Source organism: Leptosomus discolor, chromosome 3 (genome assembly GCF_034619465.1).
Source record: "Leptosomus discolor isolate bLepDis1 chromosome 3, bLepDis1.hap2, whole genome shotgun sequence".
NCBI classification, from domain to species: Eukaryota; Metazoa; Chordata; class Aves; order Leptosomiformes; family Leptosomidae; genus Leptosomus; species Leptosomus discolor.
This window is the reverse complement of record NC_141393.1, coordinates 36,006,532-36,032,635: the sequence shown is the minus strand read 5'-3', so window position 1 is coordinate 36,032,635 and position 26,104 is coordinate 36,006,532. Positions and strand designations below refer to the sequence as shown.

At 36.3% G+C, this 26,104-nt stretch overlaps 1 protein-coding gene across 1 annotated transcript in view; it reads right to left on the bottom strand.

Annotated features, from left to right (window-relative positions):
* RYR3 (ryanodine receptor 3) overlaps positions 1 to 26,104 on the bottom strand; it is a 219,294-nt gene that overhangs the window by 100,968 nt on the left and 92,222 nt on the right. Inside the window, exons 29-41 of the mRNA XM_086462983.1 lie at positions 25,683 to 25,891; positions 24,232 to 24,416; positions 23,470 to 23,506; positions 22,952 to 23,112; positions 22,242 to 22,407; positions 17,732 to 17,818; positions 17,129 to 17,355; positions 15,837 to 16,638; positions 15,111 to 15,311; positions 14,545 to 14,647; positions 10,535 to 10,672; positions 5,782 to 6,055; positions 3,796 to 3,910 (exon numbers count right to left, since the gene is read on the bottom strand). Coding sequence (XP_086319109.1) covers positions 3,796 to 3,910; positions 5,782 to 6,055; positions 10,535 to 10,672; positions 14,545 to 14,647; positions 15,111 to 15,311; positions 15,837 to 16,638; positions 17,129 to 17,355; positions 17,732 to 17,818; positions 22,242 to 22,407; positions 22,952 to 23,112; positions 23,470 to 23,506; positions 24,232 to 24,416; positions 25,683 to 25,891 — 2,705 coding nt within the window. The remainder of the gene's footprint in view (positions 1 to 3,795; positions 3,911 to 5,781; positions 6,056 to 10,534; positions 10,673 to 14,544; positions 14,648 to 15,110; positions 15,312 to 15,836; positions 16,639 to 17,128; positions 17,356 to 17,731; positions 17,819 to 22,241; positions 22,408 to 22,951; positions 23,113 to 23,469; positions 23,507 to 24,231; positions 24,417 to 25,682; positions 25,892 to 26,104) is intronic.

Sequence of the window (26,104 nt, the reverse complement as noted above, 5' to 3'; positions counted from 1 at the left end):
TATAAGATCTAAAGACACAGTCTTTAAAATAACTATTTTAGGCATTAAGATACACACTAAAACCTAACTGTGATGGAAAAGCTGAAAGCTTGCCCAAGTATTTTCTGGGATATACATTTCACCAGTGAAGTATCCTTCCAGGGTTTATTTAGCCAGTACTTGCAAAACACTTCTATGGTACTAAGCTATCTTCAGCCACACCATGTTCCACAGATCTCCTCATATGTTTCTGACTCACTTATTAATAGCACAGCTGGAAAGAATCCTGGCATAAATTTTCTTCAGTTTGAAATGACATTTTTTTACCTTCTCACCATTTCTTCAGAGAAGTGTGAGCTATAACACTCTCACTGCATGTGTCAATACAGCCTCATGATAAAATCACTTAATACAAGAAGCTGGAGACCTATCTTAAACCATCTGCTGCCACAACCAAGGAAAATGCCCAGTCTCTAAACCAGAGACTACACTGCATGGTTGCTCATTACATCTCTTCAAGCTATAAACCTGGACAGAAAGAAATATCCCTGAAGCTGGAAAAAGGAAACAAAAGGGAACATACTAACAATCTAGCTGAGAGGGACCTGCTTGAGAGCAGGAAAAAGCAGTGTTCTAGTGCCTGATGCCACCACTATACTTGAACCGTATATAAGCAACTCACTGGACAAACCCACAGAGAATCTCAAAGGAGTATATAAAACCATAGCTGACCAAGGCATGCTCACTGTTTCTGGCACTACTCCTTTTCATTCAAAAGAATAACTTATCTGTCAGAGTGAAAGATCTGCAGCATGCACAAATATGCACCTTTTCTAGATTACAGCCTAATGGTTCTACCTACGGTCAACAACCTTTCAAGTGAGACTACCAGTTTAGAAGTTAAGCATGTCAGCAGAAGATCAACAGACAGCAGACGACAATAGTTTTCTCTCCCTGCAAGGCTGCAGTTCCTACGAAGGAAACTTCAGGCTTGTAACTCAGAAGCAGTATTTCTCTGCCTGTATAGTTCCCTGCCCAATGATTTGTTCTGTGAAATCTCCCCACTGCTATATCCAAAAATCTGAGCTAATGGTGTGCAAAACTCTTTGTTAATAAGCCTTGAGGTGTTACTTCATAACATGACTGTAGCCCTGTGACTCCATAAGAAAATTATGGGTTCTGAAGCATGAGTACCTGGAAGTTTCCACAGTTAAGGAAAAAATAAGATACTGGAGTCTGGAATAGATCAAATTCCAAACCACCCTATTTCTTGTCCATGGTTCTTCATAAGATTTCTACTCCTATGTCAGTCCCAGTTCAGTAGGTGATATCTAACTGTCCCTGTGCATTTCATAAAGACAGAGACATAAAATAGGACACTGGGTGGCCAGACACCAAGTTACCAAGTAATTTTCTAGGTCTGCCTTCCCTTTGAAGGTTATAATGGTAATTTCTGTAATGTATTTTTGTAGATCTGTGTTACTAAAATTTTCTGTGAAAACACTTTTAACAGTATTAGAAGGCACTGTGGGGTGGTTGTTTCTGGTTAGTTTTTTTTTTTTTTGGTCATCTTTGACTATATGTACACACTGAGGCAAAAACATAGGACTGTGACACCTATAAATTAGCAAAGCATTAATCATTCTATAATTAACTGTAGCTTGCCTTGAACTTGAATGTGAGCATATTAAAACAGAATAACTAAAACCAGTATGTGAATACTTTGTAACATTGTGATGGTATGGTCGGACACAATGTCTTCTGTATTTACAGAAGTAGATGAGCTATGCCACCAAAGAGGCAAAGAAAGACGGGTGCAACTGATCACAGAAGGTGTTCAAGTAAAGAAAAGTTGCCAGAGACAAGATAAGCACAAGGCAGTAAAATGGGCTGAAAATCGTTCCAAATACATAAGAAGAATGAGTGGCCAGTAAAAAGAAAACAAGATAAGCAGTACTGGGATTGGAGAAGACCTCTCTTTTTGGGAAGGAGGCATTAAGACAAAAACATCAGGCATAGGCAAAGAGAAGAAAGAAGATAAGCCTGCTTCAATTCTGACTTTCTTCAGTAGCTTAACTGTCCAGTTAGGCTTCTCAAAATTTATGCCACTCTGCCTTTAAACTAACACATATATATTCAAGCGTAACACTAAGAAACACAAAAATACAACACTGCAAGAAAATTGTTGCTCAATTCATGTATTTGAATTTGAGCATTAAAAATTAAGTTGGTGTTAGTCTTGTTACAGTTTATTGCTAATAACATTTTATCTAAGACGAAGAAGTGTATTTTCCTAGCAGAGCTACACCTCCCATAAATGCAGCTAATGTATATATTTAATTTAAAATAAGAATAAAACCTTTTAAAGTCCTATTAAAAGACAAATGAAACACCTCTAAACTCTCACTCACTTTTAAAAAAATAAAGGCCTAGAATACTGGGCGTCTCCCAGCATTCTCTCTTCCACCTAATCGATGAGGGGAAGGCTGTGGATGTCATCTACTTAGACTTTAGTAAAGCCTTTGACACTGTCTCCCACAGCATTCTCCTAAGAAAGCTGGTGGCTCATGGCCTAGACAGCTGCACACTAAGCTGGGTTAAAAACTGTCTGGACGGCTGAGCACAGAGAGTTGTGGGAAACAGAGCTAAATCCAGCTGGCGGCCGGTCACAAGCGGTGTCCCCCAGGGCTCAGTATTGGGACCAGTTTTGTTTAACATCTTTATTGATTATCTGGATGAGGGGATCGAGCGCTCCCTCAGTTAGTTTGCAGATGACAGGAAATTTGGTGGGAGCGTTGATCTGCCTGAGGGTAGGAAGGTTCTGCAGAGGGATTTGGACAGGCTGGACTGATGGGTGAGGTGAACTGTATGAGATTCAACAAGGCCAAGTGCTGGGTCCTGCACCTGGGTCACAACAAGCCCATGCAGCGCCACAGGCTTGGGGATGAGTGGCTGGAAAGCTGCCCAGCAGAAAAGGACCTGGGGATGCTGGTTGACAGCCGGCTGAACATGAGCCAGCAGTGTGCCCAGGTGGCCAAGAAGGCCAACACCATCCTGGCCTGCATCAGAAATAGTGTGGCCAGCAGGAGTAGGGAGGTGATCGTGCCCCTGTACTCAGCACTGGGGAGGCCGCACCTTGAACACTGTGTGCAGTTTTGGGCCTCTCACTACAAGACAGACATCGAGGTGCTGGAGCGTGTCCAGAGAAGGGCAACGAAGCTGGTGAAGAGTCTGGAGAACGGGTGTTGTGAGGAGCGGCTGAGGGCACCAGGGTTGTTCAGCCTGGAGAGGAGGAGGTTGAGGGGAGACCTTATCACTTTCTACAAGCACCTGAAAGGATGTTGTAGTGAGGTGGGGGTTGGTCTCTTCTCCCAAGTAACAAGTGATAGGATGAGAGGAAATGGCCTCAAGTTGCAACAGGGGAGGTTTAGATTGGACATTAGGAGATATTTCTATACTGAAAGAGTGGTCAAACATTGTAATAGGCTGCCCAGGGAAGTGGTGGAGTTGCTGTCCCTGGAGGTGTTCAAAAACCATGTATATATGGCACTATGGGACATGGTTTAGTGGGAATAGTGTTATTAGGTCAACGGTTGGACTTGATGATCTCAGAGGTCTATTCCAACCTAATGATTCTATGATTCCCTCTAGTACTATAAAGACTGTTCTATTTTTAATGGTAATCAGTATTTCAATTTAGACAAGCAAAATCTGTCTTACATAAGGGAGATCTATTTTAATTCAGATACTTCTTCTTAAACATCCTTTGGAAAAGTTCAAAATGCAGAACACACAATAAAATTACAGTGAAATTACCTGAGATTTATCTCCTCCAAGCACATTCACCATCACATCCATCACAGTCTCATGCATGCCCAAGACTCTCATTAGGTTAGGATGCTGATAAAACACCTTGTTGTTCATTATATCCCTAAAATGGAAGAAAAGGCAACAATGTGTTTTTAAGAAACATCATTTTAATTTAAAGCAATGATGCATTATTAGAGATTTCAGAAAAACCTATTCACTGTAGCAACATCGATTTCAGCACAATAAACACCTGACAACTAAATGCTTCATATTTCAGTATGCTGCCATTCCTCTAATTTTCATGAATTCTATATAATAAGAATCTAAACTTTTAAATTATTTCAAAATGGCATTTCTTCATCTTTAAATTGCTCTTACCATCCATTCTGTTTAAAGAAAACATATATTCTGTGATGATCTAGAGTGGAAAAGAATATATTGTTATAAGTAGAGAATGGGGATCAAGACATCTAAATCTAATCTTGCCTCTGCATTAACATCCCTTAATTAATTTTCTGAGTTCACAAAGTAGAAGACAATAAATAGACTTAATATTCAAGGTTATCTGTTAAATGTGTTTCACCAATATCTCAAAAATTAGGACCATCTGTCAGAAGATGTGAAGTTGCATACAGTCCCCTTAAATAGGAATATTTTAACATTTTCACTCTGCCCATCATCCTCTCAACATTTTCTAGAATTTGCTGTATTGGTTTCATAATCCAGAACACAATTTATGCATTTCAATAGGGAATCCAGGGATTTCTAACATTTTAAGTCAACCTGTTAAAAAACAAACGGCAAATAACAGACATCATGCCTGCTTTAAAGATATACACAAAACTGGGCATGGAAGATGACTCATAATACAGCACCTCTGGGAAGGGGGCTACACACATGCTGAGCGTAGACAAAACTTACCCTTTATCCCTCCTAGAATTCTCAGCAACTTTACAAACTCAGCATCAGAGACAAATTAGGAAATACTGTCACATACTAACTAATCAGGTGTTCCATGTCTTGCTCAATTCAACCGAAGAGATTAGTCTTTGCAACTTTTACAAAAACAATACAATCTTTACAGTAAATAGTATCAATAATGCAAGTTCTTTACAACTGTTGTAAAGGAGAAAAATTGTTCAACGTTCTTGATAAATGACAAATAAACACAGTTCTCAGGTAGTCATACTATGATTTTCTCTCTTTTTAAATACACCATTTTAATTGAAGTAACTAATTTTCTGTGATTTTTTTTTTTTTTCTTCCTTCCAACATTACATGGCCTAATCCAGCAATTATTCACATAAAAGGAGTAACAGACATGCAGGCACGCACCATAATACTACTGCTAAACAGGGGCAACTTCAGAGCAAAGATGCAGAAAAAATATTCTCACATTAGCAGGCATTACATAAAGATAATTTCTTATAATTCTAATTTTATAAAGGATAAAATAAGCAGTCTTCCATGTTCAAATACTTTAAGTTTTCACTTATGATGACAATAAATACTAACCAGTCTGAAACATTTCAGATCACAACACTTCGCTGGTTCTATCCAACTGCTCGCACAATCTTTGCAATTAAAAAGACACCAGCAAGTTTTTCACTCATGCATGAAATATAACATGAGCTTTAACTCTGGGAAAGATGTAGTATTGACACCAATAAAGAACTAAGTCATCCATTTTCTCCAGAGCTGCTGAAACATGTACTTCGACGATGTTTTAAGCATTAGGCTTAACTATAGTAAAAGGAGTTCGTTTTCTTCAGATGAGAAAATATCTTAGTTCACAGAAACTTTGACACATTTGATACTGCTAGTGAGATCAATTAGAGCCATCTTGGAAGTATCTGTGAAAATGAAAATTTCTGGTACATATTTGCATTTTAATATTGCAGTAATTTTCATCCAGGATCTAAATGAAAGGATTTACTAATGTGACAAAAAGCTTTACACAAACTTAAAACCAAAATTATGTTAATTACATACCCTAATCCATTAATCATTAGCAATTCCTCCTCCTTTCCCATCCTGACACTGAGAAGCGAGCGAATCTGTCCCAGTGCTGCAAGCAGATTAATGGTATCCTTCACAGAGGCAGCGCTAATAGTGTATGCCTTCCTCAGAGCTTGCAATAGCTCACCAATGCTGTCATATTGCCTACGAAGGAGGGTGTACATAATCCGAACTAATTCTGGATCTTGAATCTGATCTTCCTGGGACCAGCGCACCATAGTCTGGGATATGAGTTCTTTCAGTGTAGCTAAAAGAATAAATACATAAAATGTCACTAACTATTACAACAACAAAAAAGGCCAGGAACATGTACTAAAGTAAAATATTAAATAACGGTAGACAACAAGGCACTTGTAAGAGAGTAAAAGAACACAAGCAGACTGAACAGGATTTTTCAACTGGAAAAACAATTTTTCGATCAAGATAACTATGTGTAATGCTCTTGAGAGATGGAAAACAAGAAACGTCTACTTAGCTTTCAAGTCAATAAGAGCATTGTTGGCAATGAAAACTTCTTAGTTGACCAGAACTCTAAGAATCATCTTTGTAAGTTAAATGCTATATTTAAATGTTTAGTTAGTCCTTCATTTCTACAGCAAGATTTATAAAACAGCATTAAGCGCAGCACAAAGACCTTTTCATTAGGAATGACTGAAATCTAATTTTATAATGCCAAAGAAACATCGTATTTTTGGTGATCATCAGCCTACATTTGGAATACAGAAATTGGTAATTAAGTTTTCAGTAAACAGTTTATTGGCTGACAAGTATGAGTTCAATTACAGCAGAAATATTCATGAATGTGAGCTGAGCTTGCCAATCAATTTTGCCAGGAGGGAGGAGGAAATAAAATCTGTTCTAAACTTACAAAGCTGCCACAAAGGATGATGATATAGCCACCTGTTTAAATCAAATATCCAATTCAAAGCCTAGCCAGGGTGGCTTGAGCAACTTTTCCTGGTCATTCACTTGATGAATATTTAGCCACATTGTTGAAAAAAAGGATCTAGATGGTCTTAAAAAAGACTATCTACCTGAAAATATCTCAGAATTGTATGATGATGCAAACACACTAAGGAGTAGGAGATGCAAACTGACTTCGAATAGGGGAATTTAGTCTGTATTTCCCATCTGTTTGGGGAAAGTCACTGTCACTTGGGAATACACTTTCTAAAAAAAATTGTATTGTTTGGAACTACACAAGGCACGTTGCTTGAAGCAGTTCTGTTTTATATGTTATACATTCAAAGATCCTGAAAATAATTTTTCTGAGCCCAGTTTAGGAAATTTACCTGAAAACTAAACACGTTCCAGTCTTTGTTCCAACAAATGTTCATTGTTGATACCAAGTAGACTATGAATAATCTTAAAATCTCTTATGAGATTATGAATAATCTCTTAAAACAATGCAAGTTTCTTTCCTCTATTTCCAGCAATGTTACCTTTTGACTTTCCAAAAGTTCTTCCAATGGTAAGAATTGTCCCCTCCCAATTTCCAGCACAAAAGCATTTATAGCTAGTTTATATCCATTTATTTTCGTGTCTACACTATCCTTTCACTGGCTAACTTTTCTCCCTTACAGTTTACTCAATGATATATTTATAGAAAACCATTATTAATTCTCAGATTTTGTTTATTAATAATAAGCAGGCTCTTTTCTGTGGGGACAGAGTCTGTGTTTCACTAAGACAGCCCTGTTCTTAGGGGCATGTTACGCATGAAAACATTAAACGAGTTTTGTCCCAAAACATGTATAACTTTCTCCAATCAAAACAATTTCTTCTTTCAGTGCAACAAGGCAATCTCCTCTTCTCTGATTCTTGCACCAAGTTCTTTTTTCCTAGAATAACTAATACCTTAGCATAGCTTTTATTAAGTGTCACTGATTACATAAATACAACACACTTCTGTGAGAAAGTCAATGATCTTAGAGAATATAATTACTTACTCTGGTTTTCTGACAGTGGGCGGGGGGGGGGGGGGGGGGGGAAGGACTGAACCTTTTCACACAAACATTCTCATATATCCATACTAAGGTCACTTCGAAAGATCTGTGGTTCATTGTTTTAATGTGGGAACTGAATTAGTGCATTTGTTCAGGCCAGTAAATTGTATTTCCTGATTTCTGTTCTAGGACCAGTAACCAAATGTGTACCTTCAGAATACATGGTTCTACATGAAACATTTGTATTATAATAGCCGATGTCCTCCCTAAATTAGAGGCACCTGAAAAGCCACAGTTAAGGAAGCCTGACAGCCATAGTTTCTATTCCCAAAATGCAAGAATAAGATCATTATCTCGCTTCATTTCTACCTGCAGAAAAACCAAAAAGCAGACATATCACTCACTATCTTAAATAAAACCAGATCTTTGCAATTTCTTCTGTGTAAGGGGTACTATCCCTTTTATCACACCTCTGGCTTGGGGAAGGAGGTGAAGGGCAGGCCAGCAGATTATCCTGCAAGAGAAGCTGGGAGACATCCAAATACTGGGCATGGTGACATCAATATACAGCTAAAATATTTGCTAAAGTTTTTCCAATTTTTAAGTTTTTAAAAAACAATTGCAGTGCCTTAACAATCCTTCAAGTCTACACGATGAGTCCCCCATATATATATGTCTTATTTAAATTATGACTAGACAGTTACAGAAGTCCTATCAACAGAAACACTAATTTATTGTCTGAATGTGCTCATTCTCTGAACTCTAGCTTGTTTTTAAAAACAAATTTTACTAATTCATCATTAAAAAACTAGTTTAAATTGCTGGCTTTCCTCTCCTAAAATAAAAGTCCATTTGTGAGTAGAAATGAAAGCACACTTGAAATGAAACTTGCTGAAACAAATTCTTAGTCTCCTTTTCTGCTTGCTTTATGCCATTAGGCATGGTAAAGTAGCAAGAAGACAGATATGAAATATGGCAAGCATATGGTATTTGCATATAATTAACAGCAGATGCCATTTGAATTTACTCTTCCACAGGAAGGAGAAACTTCCCATCTTTTTGTATAACAAGACCTATGAATTACAGTGCTAAGTTTATCCATCATTCCTCTGTGTGTAGAATAACCTTGATTCAGCTACATTTATGTTTCTTACAAGAACTCACTTTAATTCAAGAGTAAAAACTTTCACTGATTAACATCTGTCAAGCTTTGCACAGCTTTCTCTTAATAAAATATACAAAATCATAGAATCATTAGGTTGGAAGAGACCTCTAAGATCATCATGTCCAACTGTCAACCCAACACCACCATGCCCATTAAACTGTGTCCTGAAGTACCACATCTATACGTTTCTTGAACATCTGCAGGGATGGTGACTCCACCACTTCCCTGGGCAGCCTGTTCCAATGTTTGATCACTCTTTCAGTAAAGAATTTTTTCCTAATCTAAACCTCCCCTGTTGCAACTTGAGGCCATTTCTTCTCATCCTATCGCTTGTTACACAGGAGAAGAGACCAACACCCCCCTCACTACAACCTCCTTTCAGGTAGTTGCAGAGACCACGGATATATATGTTATCAGCTGACATGCACATCGCATGAATCAAGTCCAATCAAACTCCACAGTGCCCTGCAACATGTAGTGTCAGGCCTTTTTAAGAAGTGAACTCACCAGCCTACCTGCTCAGCATCAACCAAAAGAGACTTGGGACTGTTTGGCCCAGAGAAAAGGCAGCTCAGGGGCAATCTCGCCAATGTATATAAATACCTGAAGGGAGGGTGTAAAGAAAACAGACACTCTTTCCAGAGCCCAGTGATAGGACAAGAGACAATGGGGCACACACTGAAACACAGGAGGGTCCATTTGAGCAAAAGGGAACACTTTTACTGTGAGGGTGACTTGAGCACTGGCACACATTGACCAAGGAGGTTGTGGAGTCTCCATCCTTGGAGATATTAAAAAGCCATCTGGACATGGTCCTGGGCAACCTGTTCTAGATGGCCCTGCTTGGGCAGGGGTGTTGGACCCCGTGACCTCCAGAGGCCCCTTCCAGCCTCAGCCATTCTATGGTTCTATGAATCACTGCCACAGGGAATTACAAATCTGAAAACATAGGAATAAGACTATCTATTGGCTTATTTTTATACACCATTAAACTAATTAACTTTAAATAAATTATTGTACTGTTTCAACAGTTACCCTCAGCCCTCTGTTGTGCTTATTCAGCTGTGCTAGGTGGAAGGACTGTTTTCAGTGATATAATACACATTCTCCCATATATACTGTTCTTAGTTGTTCTTAATCTGTGGATTAAATTATCTCTCATCTCATTAGTTTCAAAACATATACATAGACTTTTCAAATGGTTTAAGTTAAATATTTCCGGTTTTAAGAAATGTTAATAGCTTAATATTACTCAGCAAACACACAGGGATATCCCAGTCCTCCATATAAACGGAAACTTCTCAAGTTTGGAATGCTTGAGTCTAGATTATTATGCCAAAAATAACTTTTTACATTTCTTTGTAAAGAATATGTAAATTTTCAATCCCAGAATTAATGATCTGGGTCCAAAAACTTCCACCCATTCTAACTTCTTGTTTAACAATGCATCTAAGCCGTTCAGTATGTAGGGCAATTGTTCTAAGAGGCAGGAGGAACTTAAATGGGTAGTCTTCTTCAGTCTGCTATAAAGTTTTATTAGAAAATACACTATTGTTGACTGTGTACACCTTTAACACTTGCACCATGGAAGTATTCATGTGGAAAGAAAACTTACTGGGAGATCTCTCTTCTTCCTCCATAGGTTCTACTTTTTCTGCTTTTGGTGGACCTTTGATTTTGTACATTAATAAACGGAGTTTGCCAGTCAAGGAGGAATCTTCCTCTTCCTCTTCCTCCTCTTCTAGTGGAATACCTTAGCAGATGATAAAACTGGTTAGAAACAAAACTTTGAAGATTAAATCCTTCAATATTTAAACAACACAAAAAAATCTACAGGATTTTTTTTTTAACTAGCAAACTTTATACAGGAAAAAAATATGTAGAAAGGCCAGCAGCTTTAACATGTTAGCTTCAGTAGCACCACTCAAATTATGTTTATTTCAGTACACATACTTCTTATATCCAGATTTATAGTATTATTTTTTCAGTATTACAAGCAAAGAGGTGGTATTTTTCGAAGATTCTACTACGGCAATTAATTTTGACTCAGGAGCATATTTGATTAAATACGTGATCCTTTGTTTCATATTGCAGAATGTAAGCTAAAGAATGAAATGTATGGCTGTATCTCACAATACAGTACAATTTTTCAGTCAAGATATTTAGCAGCCATAAAAAGCAAATTAACTGAATTTAAAACTGTAAGAAGGCAGATGTTCAGAGATTACACTGCTGACACATGTTTTTCATTAAAATGTATATGATGAGACTGGATGTCATTTTACAGGGTAGTTTAATCCAGTTCAGTTCACTACATTGCTTCACAACCATTCAAAGCATTTTCAAATCTTTCACACCTCTTCGTGCTGATCAGATACCACATGTCTTATGTGCAGGACACAGAACACCTAAGCAGGTTCCCTTCAGACCAGAGCTAATTGTGTCAGGCTGAAATGTAAGCTTTTGCTGCTGTTCGGCTACTGGTCAAAGTGAATTTGAGAAAAGGAGAAGATTTCCAGAGAGAATACTGAAGAGATACAAGCTGAAGCAGAGGGAAAAGAATAAACTACAAAGGCTAAAACTGGTATTAAAAAAAGAAACAAGAATTGAAATGTGGTTATCAGGTTGGAGAAACTCTGCATACCAAGGGGAAAGAGTTAAAAGTTATGACTAGGAAGAAAAAAAATTCAGAGGCAGTGGGAGAGTGAGAACTAGAAACTGAAATTGGAGACTACATGCAGAATTTAAGGAATAGGAAAAGTGTCACTGGCTGGGCAAAATTAAAAGCTCAGAATGAAGGAAGGCTACAGTCAGACTACGGAAAAAGTAAGAACAAGAAGTGTAGCCAATAAGGAGAGGAAAGAGAAAGCAGACAAGTATGTTAAAGAAATCAAGAAACTATCTGGCATTGAAAAAAAACAAACCTGGGCCCTGGAAGCAAGAGAGACACACTGCAAGGAGAACTCTTGAGTAGCTGAAATTACAAGAAGCTGGGATGATGACTCAAGACAGTGCTGGACTGGAGGAGATGGGGTCTGTGACTGCTCCAGACAGGGTCTCATTCACTGCTCCATATCATTCATTATTCATTCTGCATGCTCTTAGAGTTGCAATCCATTCAGAAGCTGACCATCTCATGTTGTTACTGGCTAATCACTTAATCCACATGGCAGAGGTCTGTGCACTGGAACAGATGGTTCCAACCCAGATAAGTGTCAATTTGATATTATGCAATAAAACCTGTTGTGAATTTGTTTGGTTTGTTTATAACCAAAAAATTACACACAAAAATTATGTTTGAGGACTATTATTTTGCTGGCAAAATTAACCACTCACAGTTAGGACATACTAGGATTAAGACTGCCTGAGTAATTTTAATTCAGGCTATTTGCGTATATTCATTATGAAGCAGCCTTTAATTACTTGATTGCATACAAATTTTCCCACTTAGACTGCAAAGTATACTTAGTATTAAAAAGCTGATTAAATATTCCAAGCACAACTCCTATTCATTTTATCTGAAGCTGTGACCGCTTAGCACTGATTTTCAGGACTAGGTCAGGTCACAGATAATGAAGAGCACTTATCCGCAGTGACCACCTATGATAAAACTGTACAAAGTAATGGATATGGTTTTGTTTAGAACCCATAGGATTGTCATATTCTTTTAATCACAAGACTGTGCTTCCTCGATCTTCAATTCTCTCTCTCATTCAACATAAACATTTATAATGTAGTAAACAATAATAAAAGTATGCCTAAAAAAAACCCCAAACAACCTACAATCAGTAGGGTTTCACCTCATGAAAAGAGGAAGAGTGATCAGGAGCTAAGCTAACTTAATAATAATACCAGCAAGATAAGATAAATATATTGCAGAGTTAAGACGTTTCCAAGTAAGTTAGGGATCTTCCATAATCTTCATCCTGGAGTCTCGGAGAACTCTCTGATGCCAAATAGGCACTATCTTTGAAAACCAGAGGTCAGATCAAGAGCTAAGTGACTGAACAATAGAGATGAGTATTTATCTCAACAAAACTGGAGAGTAAGAGGAGTAGCTACGAGGATAAAAACTATGCACTTTAACGCTTGGAACAGAAATGCTTGAATGAATGAATGAAACAGTTTTTGGTAAGCGCTTAGAAGCAAGGATGAACAACAATCAATACAGGACTGCCAAAACCAAATTACATTAAATTAACTAAATTTCCACCTATAATGTAGCTAACCTTACAGATACAAATCTTGATTTTAAGGACTTCTAATACTGTCTTATACAATATCTCCAGAAATAAGACGATGAAACACAACATAGATACCCACTGACCTACTGATGTGTGGCTGAGGCTAAGGCTGAGGTAGTTGAAAAATGGTAATTGGCTTATCATGAAATCACAGCTTGATGGTTGCTGGAGATTCTAATAGGGTACTCAGAAATAGCAGCACAAGATGATAGCAGAAGTCTTAACGATACAAGCACAGAATGGTATGGGAGGCATCATGGCTACAAACAGAAATCATAAACTGTTAATTAGAGGTCACTGAAAGAATGCAATTCCATGAAGTGGGCAAAACTGGTGTTAGGGATAACCAGTGAAGAAAAGAGCTAGCAGAATGTATTAGTAAACACTTAAAAGTCACCTCAAGCAAACAGAAGAGGAAGAGGAGGAAGAAACTACTAAGATTACCGTGCTCTTCCTGCGGAAGAAATGGAGATGCTGTCAATTCACTGTAATGACCCTGTCCCCTTTTTCCCAAACAAGATAGATGCCATCAATCATAGGACAAGAAATGCACTAGAAGAGTGACTAACAATATATTTACCAAATAAGTAGATATGAAAATGCTTGTGTACAACAGTTTTAACTACGTAATTACTGGGAATGAGCAGTAATATCTGGATGACTCGGACTATAAATGTTAGTATCGTTGTAAATGGACTAATAATTCCATGATTGTCTTGATTAGATGGAGATCTCGATAGACTAACAAAAGATTTTTGGCATCACATATAAAATGAGATTCCTTAACCCACAGAAATTGCACAGGGTATCTGACATAGCTCACCCCTGAGGACACCCCAAGGAAATTCAAATTCAATGTCTGGAGCATCTCAAGCTGTAATCTGCAGTGCAATAGCATTTTATAATGATTGACCACCACAGTTATGTATACACCAGGAAACTAAGCCAAAGCAGCAGCAGCACCCCTCATCTCGTCTTTTTTATTAACTTTTCTACTGCTCAGCTTCACAGCAATAATATTCTTCCAATATCTTTCATCTGCTTGTACACATAGAGGTGCCTATATAATCTTTTAAGGTAATCCAATCTTCTTGTTGGCAATATTTTTATTTTTTCTAATTAAGTCTAAAATTGATATATAAATAGAATAATAATGGATAATATTTAACAGATATATAACAATGAAACTTAAAACCATGCACAGGTTTCCTGTATTTTTGTAACATGCACCAAAGTCTGTCAGGAACGTCTCCATGTAGACAGCAATATATCTAACAAAACCCCCTAATACTAGTATTTTTTTTTTAAACTGATCTGATCTTTTTTAATTGAAAGTGTCAAAAAGACAAACAAAAAAATGTAACAACATCTTGCCACTCACCACAATGAATTAGAAGATCATCATGAAATTCATATAACTCATCCCTAATCTCCTCTGGACAGGGACAATCCTCTCCCAGTTGAAAATTCAGCAACATATTAATCTTTAAGGGAAATAAAACATAGTTAAAACACTGAGATAGCCTAAGACATATTCTACTATATAGCCATGTTTCACCTGTTTATAAAGATATTTCCTGGCGGTAGAAAAGACTATTTCCAACATACAGATGTCAGGACAACACTAATTTCATGCTACGTTTTAGCAACTAAAATTATCTTATTATCATCACTTTGCAGAACTGGATGAATCTCAGTTCCTCAGCATTGGACAGTAATGTTCAATTTTTCTATACTGTTGAGAAATCCTAAGTCAACTTTGGTTTAGAGTTTGAATTCTGGAGTAGAGGTATAAGCATTCTGACATTCAGTATTTTGTGGCATCTTAATAAATCTAATTTCAAAATCAATTTTGGTTCTCTAGCCGTTCCAATAGTAGTTTAGAAGTCAGCACTATCAAAGACATCTTTTTTTAATCTTTAGATTCAATCATTTGTTTAATATTACCTGTTCTTGAGGAGGAGACCGAAATTCTTTAGTCTTCTTGGCAGTCAAAGCAGCAGACATGTTCAAGGCTTGCATGAGTTCATTGTACCTGTATTTCTGATTATATTGCAATTTTGACACGTAACGGTCTGCAAATGACACAATTGCTTCCACTCTATGTTGCAGCTCACAGTCACAGAAATAATTGAGTAAATGACACATCTACAATAGAAAAAACAGACTTAAGTTCAACAGTTTAACAAACTCTAACTGGGGAAGAACAGCAGTGGATACTATACACTGCAACAGACTCTAAAAATGAGAGACTTTTTTCCAGTATTTTTCTTTTAACACTGTAAAGTTGACAAATTTATACTGTTCTATCATCTGATCAATACTGTACTCCATTCACAGTCTTTCACTCCATGCACTCAAAATATGTAGGAAACTCAGAATTATAAAATAGTTTGTGTTGGAAGCGTCTTTTAAAGATCACCTGGTCCAGCCCTCCCTCTTTTAAAATACACCTATGAAATAAATAAGTATACACACATCTATTTTGAGTGTAGACATGTATAGAAAGAATTGCATCATCATGAAATTTGGTTATTAATGTGAGGTTATAAAGCAAAGTGGAATAGAGATCTTCAGGATTTCAAATCTTACAAACTAGAGAACAGACAAATAGCACTACTTTTCTTTCATCAATAGTAGAACATATTTAATGCATTTATATTAAATGGTCACCTGAAGCTTAACAGATTCTGGTAATCTTGTCTGCAATAAGCCCTTTGCAGGAGCTTTCGTTTCTTTTATTGCCTTCTCCCCAGCTTCTACAGCTTTTTCCTCAACTTGTGTAACTTCTTCTTTCTCTGTCCTCTCTTCTGTTTCTTCCTTGTGCTCTCCAAACACATTGGGATCAATGAGGAGTAACACCTGCTTCACATCATCATCATCAAAAACCCCCATTATGAGCAATGTTGCTATCAGTTTAAGAACAGGAACAAACTGGAATGCAACCTGTCCTCCAACAGGGTCTCGTATATGAGTACCACTACACTGTACTGCCTCCGTTAGCATACTTATGGCCTTGGATTTAAGTATATCAAGGGGTATCTCTGGGCTGGATGTCTGACGTTCTTCACTGGTCACAATAAAGCACGGAGTAGAAAAATTAAAGCCTGGTTTCAGACAAGTGCTAAGCCCTACTCCAGGTAAACCATGCTTCTTTGTTTCATCAGGATATAATTTAATAGTTCGAGTTTCATCTGTAACTGGAATGATAAATTCATTGTTCATCATGAGCTTGGCTTGCTTGGCGTGTTCCAAATGAATACTAATGAGCAAGTCGTAGAATCCAGACCGTAGGAGTCCAGGTAAGTATTGATTATCTATTGCATAAAATAGCTGAGATATGTCCACATGGCTACAAAGTGCATAAGCAACTCTAGTGTTACCCAGAGCACTGACTGAGCTATAGAGTTTCAAAGTGTGGTAGTGAAACTTCATCAAATCTTCTTGTTCACATAGTTCCAAAATATCAACACATCTGTTATGAAATAAAGAAAGAGAACACCAGTCAATTTAATGAATAATCATTTTGTAAAAGAAAAATTTTTAGAATCTCTGCACATTTTATTCAGTTCCACAGTAAACAGTGGTAATAATTTGATATTATTTACAATTAGTACTACAAAAAAAAAGGAAAAACGTAAGACAGAGAAGCTTCTTTGAAAGCTATGGCAAATTAGAACTTGTTTTTAAAATAAATGTATTTGTAATGCTGAAACTCTGCAGTAATACTGTCACTTTCTAGTTTATTGAGGATTACTGTTTCATTTTTTCCACAAAACACAGTATTTTTTACTCTTTTATTGAATTCAGTTTTATTAACGATAAATAAAATTCATTATTGAATTATTAAAAGAAGCTGCAAAATATCCAATAAAAGTACAGCAGTTAAATGCTTATAGTTTCATTCGTCACTGGTTACAATACTTGATATTTCGATACCTCTTTATTATCCTTTCCAAATGTACCTGTTTTCTTCTGGGATATGAAGTGCCATCATCTGCAGAGGTTCCAAACACTGCACAACCCAGCCATGACGTTCACTGACACGCTCAGTTTCTACTTTTAGAAAGCTGTTGGGCATCCTGCTCCACAGAACAGGTGTAATTGTTTGCACATCAAGGCGAGGGGGACACTGAGGAACAGGGTTTCTTTCCTCACTTTTAAAAATTGCCGCTGATAAAGGCATGGTATTCTGAAAGAAGTAAGTGTATTAAAATTATGTTTGTAACATCTAATTACGAATAAACCTGTAATACCAAAAGGAAGTATAATTTATTGATAGCAAGGAAATCATAGAAATGTATGTTATTGCAGTAAACAAAATCCATTAAAAAATGCCCAACATTAAAGGTGCTCTCCCCAAATAACTTTAGTTTATTTTGACAAATGCAGTTTAGATTTGTTGAACAATTAACTTCATATAATAATTACATTTACAGAAGTAAATGCAGAAGTCAAATAAAAAGTCACGCCATTGGTTCAATCGTCCTAAACAAATTCAACTGAGCAGGAATTTCTGTCGAAATGAACAGATTTAAAAGAGCACCTTTATATAAAATATTTTGTACCTTTAATTTACCAAGTTCAAACTGAACCAAGTTAGTGCTTGTAGGCTGTACAAAAGTTGCTGGAAAAAGCTTTGTGTTTGGTTCAACCTAGAAGAGAAATAAGATTAAATATTTTTAAAAAAATAAAAAAGTAATAAGGATCTCCTCCCAGAATATGATACAGTATAAAGTAAGTATTATACAGCTTACAATTCATTATCAAATAACTGCAGACACTGTATTAAAGCACTGATTAGTGTCTACCTGTAGTTTACCTCTAATATAGTAAAGCATGCTGAGTAATCTTTAGAGGCCCACATAACTTTCAGGCAGGTGCGCCTGCTGTCTTACGTGCTTTCAACACCTGTAACAGCAACTTTGGTAACACTGCATGTTGGTTCTTTGGTTCTTCTCAAACATAGCCAAATCCAACAGCTCATTCTAGAGCAGCTACCTTAAAAATCCAGCCACTTTACAGCTACATACTTTGGATCTTCCTCTAGAAAAAGCAACCCCAACAGAGACCGAGGGTAGAATACAGCTGTTTAGACCACCACACATCTGTTAGAGTTCTTTCACATTTTATGCTGGACAAAATAACTCACTACCAAAAAATCAAATTTCTAAGGGAAAGGGAACCAGAGGGGGACAAGAAGAGGGTGAGTGTGCATCATTTGACGGATAATGCAAATCTTTATTTCCTACTAAGATTAACGAATTTCTATCCATACTCCAAAAGCAGAAGAATCTAATTTCTTTTGAAAGATCTCAAAGACCTCTTTATTTTCAGGCTTAGCATTTTGTCCTGGTTTGGGCTAAATCAGAACTAATTCTGTTTTAGTGCTTTTAACTTTTCAGTTAAGTCTCCTTTAACTAACGGCATTTTCTAAAACAGCAGCCTGTTTTTCCAGACAGTGACTGCTCCTAGCAGTGATAAGGCCTGATGTTTATAGTTCGTACCAAGGAATGGGATGCAGAGAGGCCCTTGCTTATACTTGTTCTTATGGCGACCAAGGTCACTGCTAAATCTTGTACTCCATGTTGGGGTGCCAGGAGTGAAAAGAGTCGCACCCACAGGGAGGAGCAAACTGGACAGGTGATCCAAACCTGACCAACAGAGTATTCCAACCCATATACATCATATTCAGTATAAAGCTGAGAGATCACGAGGGTCTCGGTCTCTCTTCGCCTCTTCGTCTCTTCCTCTCTTCTTCGATGGCCGACATCTGAGGAGGACTGATCCGTGCATCCCTGAATCCAGTGCCTGAGTCCAGCTTCTGTATCCCATCCCTGTCTGCTGCCGAGTCCAGCCTGGGACTGCCCCAGTGCCAGCCCTGCAGCGTGGTGGTGACGTATTGTCATCAGGGTGGGGGGAGTTGGGTTCGGTATTGGTTTTGTATATATTTGTACATATTGTATATATTTCATTTTTTCCTTATTCTTATTATTATCTTTTCTTTTATTGTTATTGTTCCATTAAAGCTGTTCAAGTTTTCTTTTCCAAACCGTAAAGTCTCTCTCCCTTGTTCTCTCTCCTTTTCCCTTTTGGGAGGGGAGAGGGGTTAGTAGAGAGTGTCTGTCATTCGTTAGTGGCCGGCCCAGCCTCAAACTGTGACACATTTGTCTCTATATATCTGTGGATCAGTGTGAATCACACTGAATCACACTGAATCACAGTGCAGCATTTCTGAAGTATCTGGTTGGGTTTGGGATTTTGTTTGACGGCTATATTATCCTCATTTCCCCATTACAGCTAGATTCAAAGTACATGTCAGGGTAGTAATAGCAATTTTTTCTGAAGACTTCTTTACAAGATCACCCAACCCTACTGCTATGAAAAAAAAAAAAAGAATTAAAAAGACACTTACAGAATAGTATATTATTAAAAGGATTTCAGTGCTCCAGAGTGGCCGAAAAAAAGCACAGCCCATGCAATCAATTCAAGGTTTCATTAGCTCAATTCAGTATTTTAATCACATAATAACATATTTTGTGTACTATGCGTACTTATGCATACTAAGTACAATTGCAATACTCATGCTGTGAAGGAGTGCAGCTTCTAACTTTGAGGATATGAATTATCAAAAATTCCAAACCAATATAGTGAAACAGAGTCACAAAAAAAAAAAAAAAAAATTCGTAGTCTTTTAGATGAGAAAAAATTTCCAAAACACAATATAACTTAAAGAAAATGTAAAATAATACCATATACTGAAATTCTGTATGCAGAATAAAGTTTTTTCAGAACTATAACTATTGGGATAGACAAAATAATCTAAGGCTAGGTATGTATATTCTAATCTTTTTGATAAGGAACAAAACCACAAACCCAAATCCAGAAACAAAAAGGTATCCTGGACTGAAAGACATTACTAATAAAATATGTGTTTTACTTCATTAAAGCCTGAAAGTTACTGAGACATACAACTCTCATCCTCTGACCAAAGGTAAATATTTCCTAGTAATAATAACTGAATTTGTAATTTCTAAACTTGTTTGGTGTCAGAAAACCATTACTAACTCAGAATAAACTTGGAAGAAAACACTTGTAAAACAATATTTAAGTTCTCCTTTCTGCTACAAATACCTTAACATTGGCCTGCCAATTAATGACAAAAATCTCATGTATATATGTATACAGTATCTTTCATTTACTTTTCTATTATAGACAGTGGGGTTTTTTTCTGAATATCACTATGGCATTCAATAGTCAGATCAAGAACTACAGCAAAATTAATTTCTTCTCAGTATGTTGACCTATCATCCTTTTGGAAAGAAAACAGCATATAAATACTGTTCCTCTACTTCAGTTAAGAAAACTGAAAAGTGCAAATGGTTACAAGGTTAGAATAATTATCCTGCAGCCTCTAGACTAAACAAATATCAATTATTTGCTGCAATTTGGGTGAGAGATTAGATTTACTCAAGTATTTTAAAGATTTTATTTTATGGTAAAAATAATAAAGAAATTAAAATGAAAACTACATAAGACTATTTTCACTACTTTCAAAAATAGAGGAAAGATTTAAAGTACTCTAAATAAGCAAACGCTGAGAAATATTTCACCCTCAGACATAACATTCCTGTTAGAATATACCATTGTATCATTACAGGAAGTGCTAGGTGTTCTCATTTTCCAACAGACTAGGTGTTAACAGGTTCATTGAAAAACATTTACAAAAGCAACTCCAGGTACTTTTTTCCACGGATAAGAGAAGAAACAAAAGAGAAATAATTGTATTTTCTGAGATTATTTTAAATTTAGTACAACGAATTTGGTTACATTAATTGCAAGTCACAAGAGGAAAAACCTGAAAGTGTTTTTTTACACTAAAAGCAGTAAAAGGCATCTTCCACATTTAAGTTTTCCTAGATTGCCTGGCAAAATTAGAAAAACAAGTAAAGACTGTTCCATAAAAAGAAAAAACAAACAAAAAACCCAAACAACACACCGCCAAACTTCCATGGCTTTCTTCACAAGCTGTCATATTGATTTGTATCTAGCTAAAAAAAACAGCAAAGCGTGGGGCTTAAGCACTTTCATCTCCTGTTTTCTTTTCCCAGGATGTTGACATTTAATAACCTCCCAGCATAGCACCGAAGTCTCTCACCACTCTTATAAAATACACCGAAATCACAGCTGCTGGATCACCTACCACTCCCATTTACAGGCTGCGTGCAACCCTACTGCACTAATTTTCAACAGAGTCAGTGTACAAAGTTCCATTAAATTTAGCTAAATAACATTTAAGTTTTATTTGTATTACAGATTTGTGGGGTTTTTGTTGACATAGAAGAAAGGGATGCATTGCTCCTAACACTGGATAACCTCTTCCACGATGCATGATCTACTATGGACAACTGATCTTACTAAGAGCAAATCTCATCAATCTGGTGCTAAAAACTTCTGTCAACTACTGCTCCAATGACTCTCCGTTTTGTGAACATTAATAGCATTTAGGGCCCACTCCATTTATTTTGGCTTTGCACACTAACTGTATTGTAATTTTGGGGTTTGAAATTTATCTAATCACAAGATCTTCAAATCACAGCTAGTTGCAGAAGACACAAACCCCAGTAATAATAAACTAAATTTATTTTCTCAATCCATACCAAAAATTACTATATCTAAAGCCTAATTTTGACCTTATGCTAATGTAAATAATTATTTCCCCTATATTGTATAACAGATTCAGTCGACAAATAAAATATTAATAAAAGAATAATTAAGATTATAAATCAAGATTCTGAACCACATGAATTGAGAGGTAAAAAAAAAATTATGAACATATTTATCAAGAGCCATTCCTCAACATTTGAAACAACCGCAAGAAGTTGGAAAAATGTAGCCTTACAAAACGGGGGGGAGAGAGAGAGGCAGGGGGGGAAGGGATGAAACAGAATAATATAGGAAAACATGTTATTGTCACACGAACAGTGTTCAGTCAGATTTCTGAACAAGAATAAACAATTTTATAATAGTATCAAAATGACCAGCTTACTAGATAGCTTCCTGAAAATCTGATAATACCTGATAACAAGTGCCAAGCTCTTTTCCATTGGCTGTGAATGACAACATTCCAGTAGCCAGGTCAACAAAGCATCCAATTTCCAAATCAACATTACTGCGACCTGATCTCTGGGAATTAGCAATTACATCTCCTCCCCAAACCATATAGCAATTGCTGCGCTTCACACTGAAAGAACAGCAAGAACAAAGAAAACAAATCATAGGTCACACTGAACTTGGCTAAGTACTCAGTGAAGATGTACTTTTCAATGCAGTAACAATTAGAAAGCCTCAAACATGCTTGTGCGTCTATTAGTTCTGTTTACTCATTATCAACCCCCCTTTTTTAAAATAACGTAAGCATTGTGGGTAAGGGGATCAGACTAAGTGCACCTTTATTTTTTCCTTTTTTGTATCACGAAACAATTTCACATGCTTCTGTGTGCTTATGTAAAACATTAAAACAAATAACTGGCTCATCCACAGTGACCAAATATGGATGTTGAAAGAAAAAAGCATCACAAAACATTCTTTCAAAGAAAACATTAATGATAATGGACTTTAACAAGCCTATGTAAAACACATTCATATATAAATGAGTACAGAACACTCCTACTTCATAATCAATTTTCTTGTTAGTTTAACATTTAAAATATCAAGTTTGTGAATAATTCACTTTTGAACAACAGTATTAAAATACAGTCTTTAATAGGTGATAAATAAATCCATACCTTTCATGAACCCTGCCTCTCTCATCACCTAAAGTAACTGTCACTGTACAATTTTTATTTAGGTCAAAATTCTCACTGTAAAAATGATAGTCTGGTGTTACCCAGCCAACCCAGACAGAGGATGGGTCTTGGCCAGCAAATATCCGTAGTGAATAAAAATACTGGAAAGAGGAAAAGAATATATTAGTAATAGAAAACTAAATTATTTTATCAAAGTATACTCAAATAGTGATTAAAAAACCCTCCTGTACATCAAACTTTAATAACAGTAACTCAAATTCTCTTAATAAGTAATTTAAATTGCTCATAAATCAAAAAAAACAGACTAGCGGTTTAACATTGTGAGGTTTATGCCTCAAGCCATACAACTCTGGCATTATTATTTTTACACAGTGTTATATCATAGCAAATGATTAAAAAGGCTTCTTATAACAGATCAATTTCTAACGAACATGCTGCCATCACTAAATCTACTTCAAAATGCAAAAAGAACTAAGCATCTCAATGTATTTACTTACAGTAGTGGAAGGAGCAGCAATTTCTTGGCTGTGCTTTCTAATGATAAAGGAACATCAGTAAATTAGGGTTTTTTTAAAAAGAACTTGTAAAAAAAGCGCACTCTATTGAACTAAGTTACTTACAAGCTAACTCATGTTTGCTGGGTACTGAGTATGCATGAGTAAATTAAGTATGCAAAAACCGAACAGGATACATATATTGACCCAAAATGATTGCAATTAAGGCAGAGAGAGGGTGGAGAGACAAATTTACAGCAATTAACTAAAGATTAAGACAATGCTGGAAGGTGCTGAACTCAGTAGTACCTGGTATCTCTAAAAATCTGTCCCACAATCTTTCTTTCTTTGCATGGATTAGTAATTTTTCCAGTAACAATGAGCTATTGAACAATAATGTAGATGAGCACTGAACGAGAGGGCAAAAGATTCTGAGATGTTTTCTAGCCTGGCTGAGGAGCTTTGCAAACCCCAATGAGTTAGAAAGGACAGCAGCTGTTTAGCAACGAGTAACTATAAACCCTGGGATGCACCTCGTCAGAAACACTTCTCTCTTGTCTGGATATAGCATTCTGGAGCAAAGTTGTGTTATAAATTTATTAAAACCATCAAGAACAAAAAAATCTCAGTAAAATGCATCCTATGCTAGCGTGAGCTAAGTGCAAAACCAAGTGTGAAATCTTGAGTTTACAACAACAAAGAATAATAGAGCATATTACATTTACATTGAGAACATGAACTAGCATAACTAAAACCAAGCCTAACCGTTTTTGGAAAACATCAGATGAGGCATTTTCCACACCCATGCTGAAGTTGAATGACGAGCGGAACTCAATGGGCATACTCAAACGACAATAAATCATGTCTGAATTGCTGTTCTGTGTGCCAAATGTTTTGTGAATAACTTTTAACCGAGGTGGACTCTCGATGGTTCCATCAATTCTCCATATCTAAAAATAACAGAAATAATTTAAAAATAATATTATTCCAAGAAAAAAGCTGAAAACTTTCATTAAGCAACTAGAGGATGAGATAACTTAAAGAGTCAACTTAAATTTTTCAAAGTGAATTAATTTCAAAACTACACAACTTTCTTCTCTGACAGGGAATCTAGCCTGAAGAGCAAGGGAAGCAACAGATTCAGTATACCCTGACTACAGTAAATATTTTCATGTTGTTCCATACAGCAATTTCAAAAGAAAACAGAAGTATAGCTTTTTATTAAATTAATTCACTTTGAGTGCATGAATGGTTGAAAAATTGCTTCACAAGAACCAGTAGTTTTCTACCACAACGAGAAGAAATATAAATTAGAATCCTTCAGATGGTCATTATGAAGTCTGAGTCTGATTATTATTTTCCCTTGTGCTGAAAAAGCGATTATGCTTTTAAACTCAGTGATATGAACATTTCAAAAACTTTTACACAGGAATACAGGTGAAATAAACCTGATAAACTGAAAAAAATGCTGAGACCATTTAGTTGGAATTCAATGAAGTGTATTTTGTTTAATAAGGAAACGTTCAAAGACAAGCATTAGGGAATAATCGTCTAAACACTTAAAGTAAATGGCCTAGCGATTATAGTTAAAAACTGATCAGGAATTCAAACATATCATTGTGGAATATATTAATATGGATTATTTTATACACAACATAGGATATATTATTCTGGTCTACAGTAGATTAGTTAGGGAGTTGTGGAATTCCTATCACTGGTGCATAATAAGAATGAATGAAACAGGTATCACTCAGTGACACCACAGGTACACTTAAATGTCACTCAGATTGGTGGACTGCGTCAGTCTCTGTTTAGCTCACACTTCCATTACCTCAAGTGATGCTGAATTCAGCTGAACAATTTTTAGATATTTAAGAAAAATGTATAGTAGAGTTTTTAAAAAATGAAAGTGAATGTAAGATAGAATATAAAAAATGGTTCTAAGAAATCACAACTGACATGTTTCAAGCAGTTAACCAAAACAATGTAAATTGGTAAGACATACAACAGAACAGATAGGTATATCTATATGAATGGTAATACTACCAAAAATGAAGTTGGAGATAGACAAGATCATCTGGAATCATCCAAGAGTGACTTAATAGATTTATATGACAAACTATCTGATGACAGTAAGTATTAGTAAGGGTTTAATGTCTCAGCCTGCTAAACAAACAGTTGATAAACAGGTGTCTGTCTCTAACATGTAATGTTACCTCTATGTGAGGATGACTTTTTGGCACATTGACAAATGTTGGTAAGCGTTTACTAAACCACATAGCAACATCTCGGTTCATGTTGACAGCAAAAGGTTCGAAACCTTCTTGAAGGCCACACATTGTATAGTACTTGAATGTACTGGCATCCATTCCGAGGTTCATACGACCAATCTGAGATAGACCCAGTGCACAAATTGGAACGAAACCTAAGAAAACAATACAACAACATCAAAAAACCCAACCAATAGCAATTTATTTAGAGAACACAAGCACTCTATTTCGGATCCATCTAATATGAATAATAACTTTAGCAAGTAATACACATGAAGTGATGATAATCGCAAAGATTTAAAGCCACCTTAAATACTAATGTCTAAGTGCAATATCATTGCTACCAAAACCCCTGAGGACTTAGGCAA